Consider the following 20,239-nt stretch of genomic DNA (forward strand, 5'->3'; position numbering starts at 1 on the left):
AGTGATCCATTCAGCTGCTGGATCTCATTGTTTCTTTCAACTAAATCCATTTCCTGGTGTTCTGAAGCAAGTTCTCTCCTCTCTACTTAATAAATTTTAATTGTTCTGCATTTGTTTGCTTTCTGTTTAGGCATGTTGCACTGGAGGGTGCTATAAATAAAATAAGTAATAATGAAATAAAACCGAATTAAGTTATATAAATTATCAGCCATGTGATTCTTGTAATTCTTTATGTCACGCATTCAGAGGATGTAGCCCCATGGAATTATTCAGATTTTCATCCAGTAGTGCAGTTTCAGTACTTTATTTTGAAAGTCTCTTAATAGCTAGTTTAAAACAAGAGAACAATTAAATGTAAAGTGTTCTTTATTAAATAAACTCAAAAGATAAAGCAAATTGTGCAGTTAAGAAAGACAACAACGTGGCCAAAGGATTTTTACAGCAGAAAACAAATTGCGGCAAATGAGCATTTCAGTCTAGCAGCCAAAATGTCCTCATTTTTATGGAGTTAATTTCGGTCCTCAAATTGTGACTTGTTTTTTAAAAGATATGCTGCTAGAAATTCAATGGGATTGGGCGGTCTGCAAAGAAAAAAAGTAAATCAAAAGCAATTATTTTTTATTATATGAGATTAGGTAGCTGAAGGACCAGTCACCTTCCCTTAAAAGCAACATAACTCCTCCCAAACACTTCTAAGCACTGATTTAGGGATGACCAACTACCTAGAGTGACTCTGTCAATTTCCAGTTCATGTCTAATGAGAAGGTTTTTTAAAAGGGGTCTTAGTCCCTGCTGGTTCAATGTTACTAAGTTGCTAGAACAGTTACATACCTAAAACCACAGTCTGTAAGCATAAACACTGTATGTACATCATTGGATATACCATGCATTTGCCTATTTCTTTAACTAGTGCTATTTAAAGTAAAACAAACTCTGCTTTTTTGCTTTTTTTTTTTTTTTTCAAGTGGTTATTGTGTAGCTTAGTGTATTAAGAGTTGTTTTCATGGTTTCTGGCAATTGAAACAAACACAACAAATCTTCAAGTTTGAGAAGAGCTGTAACTTGCAAGTAGTCAATAATAAACACTTCTGATCACTGGCCTTAGTCTGTAGTTTTTTTAGAAAGAACTCCTCCAGCTATACCATGTGAATCCTGCTAATCTGGATTCTGTTCACAGAATAAATGACACACTTATTCCACAGCAGGTCAAACCAAAGGTCTGGCAGTGAGCAAATACGCCTATAAAGAGCACAAAAACAACAACAAAAAATGCAGATACTTCTCAGGACCATCCTTTTGGCTTCCAAGCATGTACCAATCTCTGAGCTAGTACCCTTAATAGTGCTAGTACCCTTAATAGTCCTGGGTAGATTCCTCTACAGCTTTGACCACAAATAAAATGTTAGTATCCTCAACTGAAAGCAAAAAAAAAAAAAAAAAATAGCTTAATTATGTGACCTGTGAAGCATCAGCCCTTTTGTTATAAATTTGCTATCTGCTTGATTTAATTTGATTACTGTATCAGAAGAGATAATAAACAGTCCATCCCAATCCATCATCTCTGTGCTTCTGTGATTTAACAGGCTCCTAATATGTGCATCCACAGAAGCCTCTTTTCTAGATATCATCTATTCAGTCACTCCATGTACATTCCATAGCATTCCATACTTCTGACCACCTTGCCACTCTCACTTTTTCACATTCTACCAGAATACAGGGGAATTAGACATAATATTAAAAACACAAGAACATCACAAATTTAAATAGTGACATTATGCTTGTGTTTTACCCCTTTAATTTTAAGTTGGTTTTACTCCTTCAATTTTCAAGTCCAACCATTCAAAATTTTTGATTAAAGCAGTGCATTGACATATACATGTATACATGACATATACGTGTTTCCAGAAGGATAATTTTCAGCTCAGAATCTAACATTTTTTCAGCAGTGTTTTTCACTACCCTCCGAGGTCCACAATTTTATGTTTATTTGGATTCAATGTCACTGTCAGTTTAAATTTTTCATGGCAGTCTTTGGAGTTCTATGAAGTTCCTGTGCAATTATTTACAATTGATCAACTTAGAAAACAAACAGAAATGGAAACACAAAACTCCCTAATCTATTCTGTAAAACTCAGTCTCATTAACAACTTTTGTCAGCCACTCCTTCAAATTGTTTTAAGTGATCTTCTCTATTATTCTAGTGTTGAGGCATGTTGCACTGGAACATTTTATCATGAAAATTCAGCATTTACTTCTACCCCCTCTCTCATATCTTCCCATCAGCTCCTCATCCATATAAAGGCATTTCCCTTAATTCCAACAGTAACTGTTTAAAAGCTGTTAGTGAATAACTATGTGAAAAACTTTTTGGAAATTTAAACAGACTGCATCATCTGCATTCCTCTTTATGCATTGCTCTTGCTGATTCCATCAATAAACTCCAAGACACTTAAAAGACCTGACAAAAATTGTGTTGACCTCCTCCTAAATATGTCATTTATCCATTTGCTCACTATCCTGGATGGTAATTTCTACTGAATCCCAGGCACGATCATCAGATGTACTGGGCTGTTCCTTGGACATTTCTATATTCCTTTGAAAAAGAACTTAGCATCCACGCGTTACTTTCCTGTTCAATTCTAAGCAGTAGATTATACAGCAGAGCTGACAGTTCAGCTTTTTCACTCCTGAGGGTTTCTTATGCTCAGCTGAACAGCCAGTTTGACCTGGCAGGTTCATACTATTCACATTTTTACCTGTATGTTCCCCAACCCCTCCTATCAATGATCCAATTTCACTCCTGTGATAAGCCCCCATAAAGAAAATGGAAAAAAGGCAAGGCAAGGCAAGGCAAAGAGAAAGGGAAGGAAAAAGTTTGCCTGTCACACAAGTATCCAGAGTGTAAGAGTGGGTATTAACTTTGGGCTGTATTTTACATAGAGTCTGCAGCAGAACTCCCACACATGTCAGCTGAAGATCTGCACATCCCTCAGGTGTGCACACGGGGTGGACTTTCCTAGGTGCCTAACTTTGCTTAATTAGCTGTCTGCAGACTGCAGTTTAAATTCCCAGCTCCTTTTGAAGTTCATACACTGTTGATGGTTTTTCTGACTGCAGGTGCCATGATGCAATTATGGTCATCTATACCAGCTTTTGATTGTATTATTTCAATCTGAGAGATGGTTACATGCAGTACGATTTGCCACTAGAGAGGATACACCAAAAGGGTAGAAATTAGTTTGGTTAAGATGAACACCTGTTTGCTGTTATTGAAGGATACCTTTCTGTACCGACTGGTAAAGAGATCTGGGGCACCTCAATGGTATATTTACTCAGAGGATAAACCATCAGTCTGCATCTTACTGTGTTGACAGTGCAGGCTCAGCCTCACCCTTTAGAAAGTGTTTTAATCTCTGACAAAGATGTATGTCATGCCTGATTTGTCTTTCCTTCTCTTAAATGTCAAGCAGAACTCTTTAGAATCCCACACTACAAAAATCTTCAGAACTAGAACATCCTCTTGCCTTGCTTCTGTAGGGTGAATTATGTGATTAAATCAGTAACAAATCCCCTCCCATTTTTCCCTCTAAAACTTCTGCAGCAACATACCTCATTGGGAGATCATGAATTCAATCAATAACTCCTACCATGCCATGCCTGCCTAAGAGATTAACCCATCCTGCATGGTCAGTCACAGTAATTCACAGGTTCATAAACCTGTTGTAACAATGATCTTACAAAGAGCAAAACCGTATTTGGTGTGTGAGGCCTCAGAGGTGCTGCACTGCCCAAGTTTGAGACCTGCATTTTCCTAGGAAGAGAAGGAACACGGAAGCATCTTACCTCTCTTTTGCAAGAACAGCAAGTCCCTGTAGCAAGATAGGTACAACTGTCTGATCCAAGTAGGCACGTGTGGGTAATGACTGAAGATCCACCTTCTGCTTTGATGTTTTCTCAGCATTTAGTTTCTCATTTTCTACTATCCTCTGAAAGAAAAAAAAGTGAATGAACATTGGTAATAGCAGCCACATCTACTTTGAAGTGTGTGTGCCAAGTACCCATCTCTGCAATTCGATGGCAATAATTTCTTTACATCTTTTGAGAATACTTAAATGCATATTTTTCCTTGCACAAAAACCTCATCCAGAGGAACCTTCTATTAAATTCCTATGTTTTGGGGAAACAATGTTTAGAAGTTGTAAGTTTTCTAAAAGAGAAGACATCCAATCCCAGTAATTGTTATTTCTGCTTTTGCATTCACTGATTTGAATTCTACACCACTAAGACAGGAATGACTGCTAATGAGAGTCTCAGTTAATGGTTCCTCTACACATATGCTTCTAAAACAAAATGCTAAAGACACAAGGAATTCAGGTGAAGCCTGACAAAGGGGACTCTGCTAAAGTAAAGTACTTTGTGACTGTGCTCTACTCAAGTAGACATGGACACTTTAAAGAAAACACATGCAAAATGCTTCCAGGTACTTTTTGATCAAAAAGTGCTGAATCATCTTACACCATTAACTGTAGTTGAAAACTGATACTCTCCCACAGCCAGTATGTAAATACACTGAAATGTATTCAGTGCAATGTACATTAATCTACTGACACGGGACCAATGTGTTATGCATCTGCAGGAACCATGGAAGCTGAGGCATAGAGACAAGCAGGTATCAGAGAGATGAATTTCAGAAGATGTTTAAGAATAGTTTCTACAAAAGCTAAGCAGAGAGTAGGAATTTAAAATAAAGAGAGAGACTGAAGGCTTTTCTTTAATAAAAAGAGTACATAAATTCCATAGAGTTAGGAAGTGATTGTCCCAGTCTACTCAGCACAGGCTGAGCCTAATGTGGATGGCTTTTTTGTGCCCTAATATATACCTCTATCTCTCAGAGATAGCAATAGAACAGATAATAATCATAAAAAACTTTTAAAACCCCCATCTCATTAAAAGCCTCATTATTTACTTCAGTACCATTTAGTATAATAGAAGCACCACAACAGAAATTATATTTACAGCCATTTCCACAAGGGACAGGTATTGCTTAGCTCCACTGAGAATATTACATTTTCTGAAGTTAGACTCATGAGTCAACTTTTTTCCCCAATTACAAACGTGACTTCCACGGCAACAAAATCTTTGTTACCTCTACGTTTTCAGTGAGGCCGTATTCGGAATGAGGATTTTCCGGAACCTGTAAAATAACACATGGTTAGCAAAGCTAAAATGCTCCTTTTACACATATATACCATAATGCACACAAAACATTTCTTGTAATACCTGTGGTTGTCCCTCCATAATCTGTTCTCCCTCCATGATTCGAAAAGTGATATTTGATGGATGTACAGGAAGATCTTGGAAAGCAATAAAAAAAACTGGTCAGCAGGCTGAGATGAAGCCCATGCGAGTTAAGTGATATTGCATCACTTGGTTACTACTGGTTACCAAGGCACAGTTACTAGAAAGCAGAGGGAGTTGCTCCGTGCTCCCCCCCGCGCCAAACTTGAACTGGTTTCTCCCCCACGCAGAACCGATAAGTGCCTTTAAGTTTCGCGTTACGACCGCTAAAGAGAGCAGTACTGGGATTAGAAAATACAGCACGCATTCCCCCGGGAAGCCGGAGACATCCCTTTCCCTCCTCCCTGCCGTCCGTCCCTGCCGTGCCCACCGCTCCATCCCACGCCACAGCGCCCCGAGAGCCCCCGCGGGCAGGGCCGGGCTGGGGCCGCGCCACAACCGCGGGCCACGTGCGGGCTCGGCCCCCGGCCGTGCCCCGGGCGCCCCGCGGGGCAGAGGCGGCCCCGCCGCAGGGCTCTCACCGCCGGCCGGTCGAGGCTGGGTGGGACACCGGGATCGGCGGGACACCGGGAACCGCTCCGCACCAACCGGAGCCGCTGTCGCCAATTGTTTTGACGTCAGTGGAGCGGTCGCGCGGCCGGCCCCCGGCGGAGTGCGCCTGCGCGGACCCCGCCCAGCCCCGGCCGCGGGGAGGGCGGGGCGGAGCGCGGGGGCGGGGACGGGTTTGGTCTCCAGTCCTGTCGGGAGTTACGCTCGAGGGGTGTGCTCTCTTCCAAATTAGCCCGGGGTTTGGGGGTGCAGAAGTGTGCTCGGAATCAATGCGGCTTGGTGTCTGAGGAGGTCACTGTGGTGTTCACGAAAAACAACATAGCTGAAGTTAATTTGGGTCTGAAAGTGGGATTTTGTTAGTTAAATAACTTCCCAGGGCTGCGTAGAGTGTGGTTTGCACAAAGGTGCGTGCTGGACGTTTGTTTTCTCTCTGTTAACAAAATCGCAGCTGCTCAGCTTTCACCAGGGATCAGCTTCAGTCATCCCGTCCTGACCTGAAGCTGTCAGGAAATTGAAGATTTTTTTTTTCTGCTGCTTCTGTAGCTGTTGTGCTGTTACAAATTGTACCAGTGTTTGAACGTGTGTGCCTGATTGCTTTGTTTTCTTTTCATTAGGAATTAAATTTGAAGAAGAGCTTCTTGACACTGAAGGTGGCAGAGCACTGGAGAGGCTGCCCAGGGAGGTCACATGAAGAAGTCTCCTTTTCTAGAGGAGACCACCTGCTTCTAAACCTGCCTGGGTGCATTCCTGTGTCACCTGCTTCTGATAACCCTGCCTTGGCCAGGGGCCTGGACTAGATGATCTCCAGAGATTCCTTCCAACCCTAATGATTCTCTGAATTCTTTGTCTGGTAATGTGGTTTGTGCTAGGGAATTAAAACGCCTTAAGAATATTTTTGGGTTCAAATTGACAAAGTAGTTTAATTCCTGTAGGTTTGGGGTTTTGGGGGGTTTGGGGATGTTTTGGTTTGATTGAGGTGTGTGTTTGTTTGTTTGGGTTTTTTAAGAAAATAGACTTTCTTTTGTTGTTTTACAAAAATAGGTATACTTCTTTTTCTGTCTTCTTCCTGATGATGACAGTGACGATGATCATGAATCATCTAGTTGATGCTCCTAAAAGAATAGTGAAATGGAGAAATAACAGAAAATGCCATGTTTTCAATAGATTTTGCTCTGATACAATCATCTAGTAGTGGTAATAATGAAGTGTGTGTACATAAATGAATTTGAAATAATGTTTGCAGAACTGACAATGTTACCAGTGTGATAAGAAGCAGGCTCAAAAACTAGTACAGTCAGTCACAGATTTGAACTGAAGAACGTGGAATTAGAGCAGAACTGTGTCCTTTGTGTCTATTTTGGTACCTAGTACTGGCAAACTTACCTGACGCTGAAGAGGTGAGGTGAAAGAGAGGTTTAGTACAAAGATTTCTGTACTAAATCTTAGAACAGGAATACAAACAAATTCTTAATGTGAAGAGCTATAAGCTTTTCAGTCAATTTTGAGCCTCTATCTGAATTTTTCATCATGTTCTAGTAATGACATTTTAGAGATTTGCCTTTAGAGGTCGTGTTGGGAAAGAAAGAAGGTTTTCCAACTTACCTTTTTGTGCAGTGGTAAATCATGGTGTCAGGGTAGTTGCACCTTTCTAGTTCCTTTGACTGTAATGCTGGTCTGCTCAGATTCTTTTGCTGAGACACCAGATTGTATCTCCTGTATTTCACAAGTCCTCAATCTTCAGAGTAGAGTCAACAGTTGCCCACTCCAGAGAAGGTGGCTTCACTTCTTCCACCCCCTGCTGGTGTTCATCAGAACCCTTGCTGAGCCAGGACATCTCACTAACCAACAGAAAGCCACCCACTGCTCTGATGTGGTTTAAGGGTTTGTGCTTTTTTTTTTTCAAACTAGCATTAATCTTTTCCAGATTATTAATTAGAACGGTTCACTGGACATTCATTGGACAAGTCCAATGATTGCTAGGGCAATCTTAACACAGGAGGGTAGGGAAATTCAACTTGCAGAGCACTAAAATATTTAATAGCCACAATAGTGAACAGGTTCTGTAGGTTTTCACTAAAAACATTAAGACTTTATCACAATTTGTCACCAATTTCTGCTTTTGAAGCTGTGTTTTGGCTTAACGTGTTGTTATGCCCCTAAAAAGTGCATTTTTTTATTGTCACGATACAGTCACATGATTCATAAAGGTGTCATTCTAAATTTTTAAAAAAGTAAAAATAACTGAATAAACTCACTAGTCATGATTGATTGAGATACGTTGTCTTCTATTGTCATTCAATCTGTCCTTGTTAGTAAACTTATTCCTTCACTGTCTTTTCTATTTTGCTCAGGAATGGGATGATACTTTAGATAGTAGTGGGATAAAAAAGACAATAGACATTTTTCAATGCAACTTCGTGTTAACACTGCTTGAAGGTTCTTGAATTTCTTTGATATTACAAAATCTGTTAAACCTTTATATCAGTAAATGAGATTTTTTAAAGGACAGTTATGTATACTAAAAAAAGAATTTCTCCACTGATGAGTGGGCTGGAACATACTTGATAACATTTTCATAACAGAAGTACATAATCCTTCTTACAAAACACAGAAGAAAAATACTTGATGTACATCACTGCTTTTTTTTCAGCACTGATATGTTCACATGTCTAATAATGCTCTAGGTCATGAATAGTTGTTATACATTTGTATGTTATTTTATATGTGATAAAATCCTGTATTTTATATAGTAAGAAAACTGTATACTGTGTGCTGTTCTGTAATTAAAAGAAAACCACTCCACTCTGTCATAAAGAAAATAAATACAGATTACATGGGGCAACTGGAAGTAACTTTATGAGGCATAAAAAAGAAAAAACCCCAGTAGTTTTATGGTAATTTTGGAAGAATGAATAAAATAGTGCAGACACTAGTGATTTTAGTGTGGCATATCCTTTTAATTTGTCCAACCGGCATTTCTTGCTATAAGCTGGGGGAAACTTGCTTGTGCACTGAATTATCTGTCTACAGTTTTGGGACTGTCTCGGCTCCTGGGTGCAGTTCAGGGGTGCAGCAGAGAGATGATCTGTCATAATCTATTATCACTCAATATTTTTTTTGGAGAACAGAGGGTATGTGACAAAGCAAAACAAGGGCGAAAAAGATCAGCCAACGGACAATGCAACCACAAAGGTGGGAAGATCGAAGCAGAGAGGGAGGTGTTTGCTAAAGTGGTGAAGGCACAGAAGAGCTGATCTATGGATGCCTCCCCTAAGTTGGTAGACCAAAGGTACCAAAGCATTTTTAAGGTTTGAAATAATCAAAAGGAGTAGGGAGCTGGTGGACTTATCTCTGGTAGAGACACAAATAAATAAATAAATATTATGGCTGGGCAAATAATTGACAAGGGCTTGGACAACTGCGTGATCGCTTTTGGTAAGGAGAGTGGAGTAAAGATTTTTTTTTTTTCCAGAGCGATGTATCTATAATGCATAGTGAATCCCATTAGCTCCCTGCATGTGGGGAGACAGCCTGTCATTCCCATTACAGAGCTCCGGAGCAGACAAAGCACCGAAGCACTCTCCCGGGGGCAGCTCCACGGCGCTGGGAGCAGGGACACCGTGGGTCACTGGCTGCTCCACGCCTCTCCGTGCGAGGGAATTCCCCGGGCTCTGCCTGTGTGCCACCAGCAATGACTCCAGGCGGGAGCGGCGCCAGGAACCCGCGCTGCATTGTGCCTGCGGGGCGGCTCACAGCCCCAGTCAGGAGAACTAAGCCTATTAAATTATTCATCGCCCGTCCACTCGGTGCGTTCCATGGGCCGCACTGAACGGCCTCGGCCAGGGCTGGAGCGGGCTGGGGCTTTCACTGTCGAGTTGCGCTCTCTACGACTCCCCGAAAGGAGCCAGGTGGGAGGCGGCCTCTTCTCCGGGCAGCCAGGGAAAGGACAAGGGGACATAGCCTCAGGCTGTGCCAGCGGTGGTCCAGGATGGACTGTAGGAGGAATTTCTTCACAGAAGGGGTTGTTTAACACTGGAATGGACTGCCCGAGGAGGTGTTACAGCCACCGTCCCTGATCGTGTTCAAGAACCCTCCGGACGTGGTACTCAGTGCTACGATCCAGTTTTACTTCGGTCAAAGGCTAGACTCGATCATCGCAGAGGTCTTTTCCAACCACATTGATCCTGTGCTCTGCAGGCCCAGCGCAGAGCGTCTCCGAGAGCCCGCCCTCGGGCGGTGGGAGCGGGGCAGGCCGGGCGCTGTAGGCGCCGTCGGCTCCCGTGGTGCCGGGGGCGGTGCCACCTCTCCCCGCCTCTGGCCGGGGCCGCCCGCACCCCGCCCTCCGTCCCTCCCCCTGGGCCGGCCGAAAGGGGCGTCGCCGCCGCCGCCATCGCCATGGCCGGTTGTTGTCAGTCCCTGGCAGCGGGTTATGGCGACGGCGGTGAATGAATTCTCCGGGCGGCCGAGGGAAGAAGAAGGGCTCAGCCGGCTCCGGTTCCGCGCCTCCGACCGCCGGCGTCTCTCCCTCCTCGCCGCCCGGGCCGGCGCCCCCCGTGCCGCCGGCGGGGGCGGCGGCGGCGGCGTCCCCGCACAAGCGGAACCTGTACTACTTCTCGTACCCGCTCTTCGCCGCCTTCGCCCTGCTCCGCTTCGTCGCCTTCCAGCTCGGGCTGCTCTTCGCCTGGCTCTGCGAGCGCCTCTCCCGCGGCGCCCTCATGGCCGCCAAGGGCAGCAGGGCCGGGGCCGGCGACGCGCCCGAGCCCGGCGGGGCGCCCGAGACGGTGCGGGCGTGCCACAAACGGGCCTTCGAGTGCATCTCCATGGCCCTGCGCATCGACGAGGACGAGACAGGTAGGTAGGGAGGGAGCGCCCGCGGCCGCCCCGGGGTGCGGGAGGGGGCGGGAAGGCCCTGTGCCGTGGAACAGCTTTCGGCTAAGAGCAAACAAAACCCTTTGCCGAGAGAAACGCGGGCCGCGGACGGTGTGCGCGGGGCTGGAGCCGTGCCGTGCCCGCATGCGGTGGCGGGGGCTTTGGTCCCCGACCGGCTCCGTCCCTGCCGCACAGCCCGCGGGTGCGGGTCGGATCATAAAGCTGCGGCCCGGGCTCGTTCCCCTTGCGATACAGGTGCTTGTATTTCTCCCCAAAAACTTAAAGAATTTTCGCCGCAGAGGTGTGAGTGAGGCGATTAAAAATTGCAGGCGGGTATGTGACTGTAACTAGCATTCACCAAGCCAGCCGGACAACAAAAGCACCAGGGACAATAATGAGGGTGCATCCTATAATGCACTGCCTGGCAAATGATGTGACTGCTGAAGCGAGGCTTCTTGGCCCTCAAAATGTCCATTTGGAGTGGTGTGACTTTTAAGGAAATAAGTACTTACTTGTATTTTGGTAGTTTCTAAAAAACCGGTTTTTTTAAACTGTTTGACATGCATATTGTTAAAATAGCTAATAACCTACCCACTGTGTGAGGAGAAGACCTTAAAGAGGACGTTTGGGGTTCAATGAAATAAAACAGAGGAGCGAGGATTTTTTAATGATTATTTTTTGTAGAGCATTAAAAAAACCCCAACCAACCGAAACACTGAATACTGAATTTAATCATTTATTCTGAATGCAGCAGCATGATTCTGTCAGCATGCAAAAGGTAGGCCTTGGGGGCATGCTGTGCTGGTTTTTAAAATTCTCTGGAAAAGTCAGAATGCTTTACTCTAAACTTTCAGTTGAGCTTTAATGAAACTGCTACCCTAGAGGAGGAGATTAAAAATATGGGAGTAGGCCTTCAATAGAAGCCGCATGCTGAGAGCGCCATAAAAGCGTGGGATGTGTCCTCCTTTGCGTTGACAATTTGGGAGTGGCAGTGGTAATGCTCTGGGAGAGAAGAAGAACCTGCATCACGTTCAGCAGGGTTGGTTCAGCACAGATGTGCAGCGAGAGAGCACCGAGGGTCATAGGAGCAAAGCATGAAAGAAGGTGAGGCAGCCGAAAGCTTTGGTGGTGTTGATGGTTGCTCTCTGAGGAGTAGCAGTCTTACCTTATCAAGCACCTATTCCACTGTTGTGACCTTTAACTGTTGGTGGTTTGCAGGGTAAGCCCTTAAATACTTTTAATAATAGATATCTGTAGGGTGAGTATACATGAATTAGCTGCACAGGCCATACATTTAGTAAGATGAGCATTTGCACAATTACAGCCCTGCAATTGCAATACACATTCCACTGGGAAAGAGCTCCCTTTAATGCATAGATTTGTTATTTGCTTATCTGATTTTACCAGAATACCTGTCTATCTTTGAATTTTTTTTTTTTGATGTGTAAACAAGCTTTTTATAGCTTCAAAGAGAAAAACCCCCGTGTTAGACATACTGTGTGAAATGGTTGGATTTTCTGAATTGTTTAATAGCCTGTTAGTTATTTGGTCTTTTTGCTGTTTGTGGGAGCTATAAATACTTCAGTAATTTTGATAGCACTTCTGGTAATTTTTTATGTTTCTGAGTTAGTGGGGCAGTTATTCTTGTTTTGGTATTTTCACAATTAAGCCTAATATCTTTTCCTAAGAAGGCACATGTGGTGTGTTGACCCCTGCCAGCAGTTAAGCATCCACACAGCTGCTTGTTTACTCTTCTCAGTGGGACAGGGTAGAGCACAGGTGGACCAAAAGTGAGGGGGGAAAAAAAAAAGTGGGAAATCTTTCGAAGCAATGATTGCCTTGGAAGACAGCCCCCATCCAGTTATTCATCTTTCCGTGTTTTTATTGATGAGCATTATATTGCGTGATGCAAAATATTCTGTTGGCCAGTTTGGGTCAGTCATCCTGCTGTTGTCCTCTCCCAGCTTCCTGTGCACCCTCAGCCGACTTACTGGGGATCTAGATGGGAAAAAGAAAACCTTGAGGTTGTGCTGTTCAGCAATACCCAAAGCATTTTTGTTTTATCAGGTGTTTCAGTTACAAGTCCAAGACACAGTGCCATTTGGGCTGTTTGAGGAAAATGAGTTCTGTTCTGCCAGAGCCAATATAGCAAATCAGCAACTTCCAAGGAATGTGACATTTATTGTATTTTTAATGTCATAAGCACTGAGAACTAGTCAACTGTTCTGTGTGGAGTTGGAGCACAACCTTTGCAAACAGCTTGGTGTGGTATTGTGCTTTTAAAACTTTCTCCAGTTAAAAGCTGGAAGTAAAATTTTAATGATGACCTTGGCATGTTTGCAGCTGCCCCAAAGAATAACAAAGCAATTCAGGCTTTGTCAGCAGAGGTAGCTGGGGTAATCTCAAATCACATTTTTGTTTAGCTATAATCAGTATTAGATTTATGATTTACACTGCAGGTGGAACTGTTTCTGTGGGTGGTGGGGAGAAGAAGCTTAAAGAGAGAGTCTGAAGAGAGGATTGAAGTCACTCACCTTGAGTGATTTAATTTATCCAGCTTTGTCCTTAACAGTCAGGATAAATGAGGCTGGGGAAGAAAGGGCGGTAATGGGATGACTTCCAAGGTGTGTGGTGTTCATGACTACAGGCAAGTGCTCTGTGGTTTGTGGTGGTAAGAAGAGCAAAGCATGAAATTACCTGCACAAGGGAGTTTGCCAAATGTTGTTATTAAAGATATTTTTTTTTTAACTGAAGAGGAGCAAGAGAAAACCCTGGAGAGGATTCTTGAAATGCATTGAAATATTTTTACTACCACTGAAATTTGCTACAAAATAGGTTTGGGAGTGAAATTATCAAAAGATTTGAGTGTAGAAGCACACAACCACTGGTTACTGGCACTTAGGAATAGTTTTGTGAAACACTGTGTCATCTGAAACTACGGTAAATGGTATCTGAAGTTTCACTGTAGGCATTTTTGGTTTTTTCTACCATTAGTGGCTTGTTAATGCTGATCAAGTTTTAAGTTCTAATAACTAATCTGTTACATTTCTCTGTGGAAATGCATGCTTGGTGTGATATAATTATGTTGCAAAAGTATTTTTCCATATGCAGGCAATTATGTTTATAATGCAGAGTATTTATAGAAAGGGAGAAATATGAAGTAGATATTAATATGTCTTTGGGGGTTGGCTTGGGGTCCTGGTGTCACATAGCTTAGGTCAGGCATGGGCATGTTCATGGTTGTGTTTCTGCGGACGTGGTTGGTGCAGAGTTGTGCTGTAACTCTACTTGTGCTTCACGTGAAAGTTGACACACACCTCTAACACAGCAGTTTCACAACAGCAGAAACAAAGAAATACCCTCATGGCAAATGACCTGCACTGTACAAAGTTAGCCAGAGAAGTGTCTCTCATCTCTGTCATGTAGTGTCTTAGACTTGTTGCTTTTCTTATTGAGTTTCTGTGCTTCTAGTGTTACTTTGGCTATTGCTAGTGTTATTATTGGCTATCGCTGGAAGATTAAGAGGCACATCTCTAGTTGATGTTTCAGAAGTAAAACCTGTTTATTTCACCTTTTCTGTTGGGAGTGAATACGTGTAGGTGAGCTTTTGCAACTTTTTTGGGGGGGCAGTGGGACGGGGGAGATTGATTTTTTTTTTTTTTTTTTTTTTTTTTTAAGGCAGATGAAGAATTATTCTTAAAACAGGCAAAAGTGATGTGAGGCTGGTGTAGTACCTGTTTTTAATACAAAACCTTATTTGATATTTAAATAGATGTGACGTTGACGGTGTCCCTTTAAGACTTTCTTCAATTCACAAGATTTTGTTCAAATATCTCCTTCTCTCTCTTATTTGTTTTATCTAGCATTATGTAAAACCATTCCTAAGCTTTAATTCGTTCAAGAAAATAATGGGCTCACTTCCTTTTTAAGCAGGACAAAAGGAACAAGCTGTTGAATGGTATAAGAAAGGAATTGAAGAACTGGAAAAAGGAATAGCTGTCTTAGTAATTGGTCAAGGTAAGCCAGTTTTGAGTTTTGTGGAACTGATTTTGGGTTATGGCTTCTTTGAAGTGAGAAATCAATATTACTAAACATGGTAGGGGCTAGGAGCAGTCTGCTGTATGAATTATTTCATAAGATTCATTCTTATTCTCATTTTAGCTGTAGGTGAACTCTGGTCCATTTCTCTGTTCCACCTTAATATTGTGGTCCATATCACATGCAAATCTTGCTCCAAATACTTTCAGACTCTGCAAAATCATAAGGAGTTCATGAACACTGTTAAGTAAAACACATTATTTCTTATGTAATGGGAGTGCCAAAATACTGAGTTTTGATTTGATTTTTGCTGAAGTTGACAGTTCATGTTCTCACTTATGCAGAATTTTATATTCTCTTCCGTATAATCTAAAAAGAAACCTCCCAATTTGGAATGGCCTGACATTGTGCTACTGAATAAGTTTGGCCTAAGTAACTGAACATTTCCAACAAAGGAAGAAAGCTGTCTCTCTGTGTGGAAATATTTTAATCTTTAGTGTAGAAACAGGTATGTACCATAGAAATACAGGTGTAGGTGAAGGACTTTTTGAGAATTTCTGTCCTGAAAATAATATTATAATTACAATAATAACAACCCAAATCACCTTTGCCCCAACATAAACCTGTAAGTGTTTTTGCAGACTTACATTTTGTTCCTCAGCTGTGTTTAAAATTATTTGGTGATCTTACTTACGGGGCAGTAGCAGTGGCGTTTGATAGAACCTGTATAAATTGCACAGTTTAAAAAAAAACTTGACTTGAACAGACAATATTTCTTAAGAAGTGGTGGTGTTAATGTCTACTTCTGTATGTTTTGAAATGTAAAGGGACACAGTCAACTGAATTTAAATCTCTTAATTTTGTCAAAATGAATTCTTTCAAATTGTACTTGCCTCTCAGTCACTTTTCAAGCTTTTTTAAAACCTTTTTTTATTTGATTTCTGTTCTGAGAAATGCAGGACACATTAGATCAGTGTGAAATGTTAGACAATATGCAAAGCAGTGTTTGGGTTCCTATCACTCCATAAGCACTACTGTAAAGCAGATAGTGTCAACTAACTTTAAATTCTTGATTAAATAGGGATCTTTAGATTTTTTCCTTAGTTTTGTAATGAAGTTCTGTAGTGGAGGGGAGAGATAAGAGGTGGGGGGAGGAAGAGGGAAGGCTGGGTATGAGTATTCTAGCACTTGAAGTTAATTTACTATATTGTATTTTAACATGGATTTTTCTTTGTAAGGTGATCAGTGTGAACGGGCTCGACGTCTCCAGTCTAAAATGATGACAAATTTGGCAATGGCCAAGGATCGGTTGCAGCTTTTAGGTACCAGTTACAATTCCTGACTTTGGAAAGTTTCTAATTATTTGCACAACTTTATTTAATGTATTCTTGTAAAATACTACTTTGATTTTTAAAGTGAAGGAGTCATTAACTTTGTAGGATCTCTTTAATTTTTAGTTGAGAGTAAGTGCTGTTGATGGATTTTGAAAATGGAATTTCATGACCCACTTTCAGGTATAAAAGTAACTGAGAAATCTTTATATCATAGTACACTTGACTCATAAAATGAGGAAGTCTTGATTAACTCCTGATGGAGTTCAGGATTCTTCTGTTAGTACTGTAGTGAAGTTTGTGATATATTGCTGATCATGAGTGCAAAGTGTGCTTCCTGTAAGTGTAACTACTTCATAATCTGTTGATCTTGCTGTCACTTATATTAAGCATTTTCCTTGTTATTGGTATATAATGATGATGATGATAATAATAATTCTTTAACATCACGTAGACCATAAGGTTGTGAAATTCTAATTTTCTTGATTCTTTTCTAGTAGGGTTCTATTTTAAAATTAGAAGGTAATGTCACTTTTTTCAGAAGCATAGTGTTGTATAACTTCAGCTCCATTAAAATTAAGTGTTGCATATAAACTCTTAAGAGTGTAAAGATCCTCCCATCAAACAGCAGACCTGTGGCTCTGTGTAGTGCATCCTCTAAATTTAAAACTTTGAAAATTCTTTGAGTTCAGTCAGTAAAATTAAAATAAGGATTTTTTTTTTACTTGCTCTTTAAGGGTACACTAACAAATGTACTTGATTTTAACTTGCCTATTTCAGCTTAAATCTTACCCTCTCTTGTGTAGAGTTCTACCTACTTATTCTTTTAGGAGCATACAGAGCAGATGGGAAAACTTGGGCTCTTTTCTCCTCTTATACTTCGTGGTTCTGTGGTCCTAAGTGGTCATGGGCAGGGAAGTTGTGACGACCTCAAGGAAGCAAGCCCCTTTTGTTTCCCTTGAGTTCCTAATGTCTTTAGTATTTTTTGAAAAAAAAAAAAAAAAAAAGATGGGGGCAGGAGGTGCAAGAGGCATCTGTCTTCTATGCCTTGATATGGTTATTTCTTGGTACAGTTTTAGTATATGGGTGTCATGGGTTTTGTATCTAAACCAAGACAATGGGGAAAGATATTTTCCACTTACTGGGGTTATAGGCTGACTTCTAGCGGTAATATGAACTAGGGAACAATAGAGTGAAAGTGATTACATGCTAATATAAGGTATGGCTTGTTGCACACATCCTGATGGCAAGTAATTAGAATTTCTGTCTAGAAAAAGATCTGCTGTTCCTCAAAGCTTGAAGAAACAGTGTTTGTATTTTGTGGGTAGTGCTTCATCCTTGCTTGTATCGCTTTAGTAGCGCTTGCAATGTTGATAAGTTGCTTACTTGCTGTGATCTGATTGAAAGGAAACAAAGGGTAAAATTCACAAAAAACCCCTAAAGTTGAAGTATATTCATGTCCACTACCAGAATGTGTGATCACATGCTATTTGTTTGCTTCATTCAGAGTGCAGATTGAAAGGTAAATGGATAGAATAGTGTGTATTATGTTAGTCAATGTAAAATAATGTTTTCTTTTTATTTTTAAGTTAGCAGTTTAGTACTTTGTTCTGCCCAGGTTCTTGTTGATTTTTACTGAGGATGTGTTTCATACAATGTACCTAAAAGCGAAATTTGGATGAAAAGGAGCAAGTGAAGTCATGTGCCCTTTAGGAAGGCAAAGATGTGGTTTGGAGAGATATTTCAATGCCTTTAAATCCCCACAAGTTTGATCATTAGGTTCTATTTGAGTAATATTTTTATGCCATCTAACCAACTCTGAAGTATTGACAGCATCTTTATTATTTTTTGCTGTCATTTATGGGTTTTGTAGAAATTTAAGGTAATCTAGAGTTGAATTCCATGTGCCATTTTAAACACACTTTTAGCCTGTTACTTATAGTAACAGATATTTGGAAGTTTTTGTGTGGCATGAAGATCTTTTTGTAGTTGAATTAAGCATGAGGCTCTTGAAGCTATTACAGTTTAATGAAGTGATTTTTCCTATGAATTGAGCTCATGAGAGTGTTGTCTGCTAGCTTGTGGAATTTCTCCCTTTCTTCTTAAGTCAAAAAAGGCAAATCCTTTATTGCTATTAGCTGAAGGGATAAAACAAACCAGACAATAATACCAAATATTTCATCCTGCTTACTAGATGGAGATGTGATTGCAGACTGCCTAACTCAAATGCCATCCAGCCAAGCAGGTTACATTGGTACTACATAGAAAATGAAAGTTAAATCATGGTGGTTACAACTGTCCCTTGGAAGTGCTCAGTATTGTTGTTTTGGGCTGTTTTTGGGGGTTTTTTTAAGTGTTGGTACATCAGTGTAAGTTTCAGTTGCATGACCCCACTGATGGGGGTGTTTGACACCACTGGTGAGAGTGTGATGAGTGTGATGTCTGATCACACCCACGTGTTACCACTGTGTCATCGCACCACTGATGCCTTTTCATGTTGGAAGAGGATGGAGCTACCCACCGTGGATGATGGGTTTTCTACTTTCAGCCCTGTTTTCATCCTGAGTCTACATTGTTTTTCTCACTCTGTTTAAAGCTGTACTTTGACATAGTCTAAATGCTGAAGTGACTGCTGTTGTGTTTCAGGTCACCTCAAGGGGACTTGATCACTTTGACAGTCCATTGACAATACTGGGTTGTGCTGGCTGTCAGGGGACGTGAAGGTTCTTCCATTTGATTTGGTGGTGGGCCCCCCATTTTTGACATGGTTTAGGGTGTGTTTGTTGTGTGGTTAAACCTTGCCTTGATGGTCTTCACACACCAGGTCTCTCCTGGATGACTGACCACCCATGTTAGAGTCATTAAATTTGATGTATTTAGAGTGACAGGAGGGTATTTTTTTCCTATGGTCAATACACAGACCTTGGCAGCTTGTTGTTCCTAAAGATAGATGGCTGTAATGGCCAATGCAACACTATTCAATTCTAATGCTGTCTGTGTGTTTTACCTATCTGTGTTCTCTCATTTCAGAAAGACTTTCTGTAGGGGCACAGATTTCTGTCATGACAAGTGCCTTTCTGTGTATTTAGTGTAGCTTCAGTATTTTGGTTGAAGTGTGTATGTGTCACATAACTGTCATCTGTATCCTCTTTGGAGGGTATTAATATTCCTCTATTCTGCCTGTATAGATACAGTCTTCAATGGACACCTTTTGGAATATTTCACTTTCTTGGAGGAGATTGTGCTTTTTGCTTCAGGCTTATGTTACAGGGTAGCAATTTTTTTAGTAGGAATTAGTTTCCTTGAACTCGAGCTCTGGTGTTGCCTGAATAAGACAGTGGCTGCAGTGCTTTTGCTTTTGGTAGGTTTATGTCAGTGTATGGTTATGGTAGGTTTATGTTGCATCATAAAGGTGAAATAATGAATGAGAATCTGTAAACTTTCTGTCAGTGTCTGGAAAAATAGGGAGAAAGCATTTAAATGGAAGATGATGGTATTCTGTAATTCCCTGAAATAATATTTAAAAGCTCAATTTATTTTTGATATTCCAGAGATCCTACAACTATACTGTCCCTAAAGAAAGGTGATATATTTGCTTTTTGAATTTTGATGTGCAATAATAAAATGGTATTTTAAAAGGTAATGTTATAAGAGGACTCTGAATTGAAACTGGACAACAGTTGGATTATGTTTTTTCCTTTTTCTTTCGTTGGAATTCTGGAGTTCCTGCATGTGTGGTTCTAGCTAAGCATTGATAATTGTAGTACCCAGTGTCAAATTGTAGCATTGAAGCAAATAGCATTTATTGAATTCCTGCACAGGCTGATTGATGTTATTATGTGATGCTCACTAGAAAGTCTTTTTTGTTAAGCTCAGAAATGTTCTCCAAAACTCAGCTGATTATCTAATATCTTAAAAGTCTTGTTTATTAAGTCTATCCCATTCACTGGGCAGGGAGTAGACCATTCTGCTGCCACCTTTGGTAGTGCTGTGTCCACTGAAGTAGTACACTCTCTGCAGCCAGTCATACTAAAAGGACTTTCCTTACCCTTCTGGAGAGGAAAGCTTATGAGGGTAATTTTTTGGAAGTTGCAGAGCTTATGGTTGTTTGTAGGCTGTTCTTGTGTGAACTGACTCTTTTTGTTTTAGTCTGA

The 20,239-nt window shown here is 41.2% G+C and overlaps 2 protein-coding genes across 6 annotated transcripts in view; one reads left to right on the top strand and one right to left on the bottom strand.

The window, feature by feature from the left end:
- Positions 1-348: 348 nt before the first annotated feature.
- On the bottom strand, positions 349-5,904 carry DPY30 (dpy-30 histone methyltransferase complex regulatory subunit). 2 transcript variants are annotated; one of them, XM_066178551.1, is made up of 5 exons: positions 5,820-5,904; positions 5,281-5,354; positions 5,147-5,194; positions 3,844-3,986; positions 349-581 (listed from the first exon to the last, which is right to left on the bottom strand). In XM_066178551.1, the coding sequence occupies exons 2-5, from the start codon at positions 5,314-5,316 to the stop codon at positions 509-511; spliced, it is 300 nt and encodes a 99-aa protein (XP_066034648.1). In that variant the 5' UTR covers positions 5,317-5,354; positions 5,820-5,904; the 3' UTR covers positions 349-508. The 2 variants fall into 2 exon arrangements, with proteins under 2 accessions (XP_066034648.1, XP_066034649.1); XM_066178552.1 differs by lacking the exon at positions 5,820-5,904 and adding an exon at positions 5,669-5,778.
- A 4,323-nt stretch (positions 5,905-10,227) lies between these two features.
- The window catches only part of SPAST (spastin), a 38,639-nt gene continuing 28,627 nt past the window's right edge, over positions 10,228-20,239 (top strand). For 2 of the 4 annotated variants that reach the window (XM_066178553.1, XM_066178555.1), the window contains exons 1-3: positions 10,228-10,698; positions 14,647-14,733; positions 15,993-16,076. In XM_066178553.1, coding sequence (XP_066034650.1) covers positions 10,293-10,698; positions 14,647-14,733; positions 15,993-16,076 — 577 coding nt within the window. In that variant the 5' untranslated portion in view covers positions 10,228-10,292. The remainder of the gene's footprint in view (positions 10,699-14,646; positions 14,734-15,992; positions 16,077-20,239) is intronic. The other 2 variants (XM_066178554.1, XM_066178556.1) reach the window with 1 other exon arrangement.

This window comes from Chamaea fasciata, unplaced genomic scaffold, assembly GCF_029207755.1.
Source record: "Chamaea fasciata isolate MVZ Bird 193981 ecotype frontalis unplaced genomic scaffold, bChaFas1.0.hap1 SCAF_3, whole genome shotgun sequence".
Classification (NCBI taxonomy): domain Eukaryota; kingdom Metazoa; phylum Chordata; class Aves; order Passeriformes; family Sylviidae; genus Chamaea; species Chamaea fasciata.

Bases quoted from the DNA above. Each gene is read 5' to 3' on its own strand.
- DPY30 (XM_066178551.1), bottom strand. From the start codon at position 5,316: ATGGAGGGAGAACAGATTATGGAGGGACAACCACAG. The intron at 3,987-5,146 runs GTAACAAAGATT...TTTTTCTTTCAG, and splicing joins GCCTCACTGAAAACGTAGAG to AGGATAGTAGAAAATGAGAA. The intron at 582-3,843 runs GTAAGATGCTTC...TTTTCTTTGCAG, and splicing joins GCTGTTCTTGCAAAAGAGAG to ACCGCCCAATCCCATTGAAT.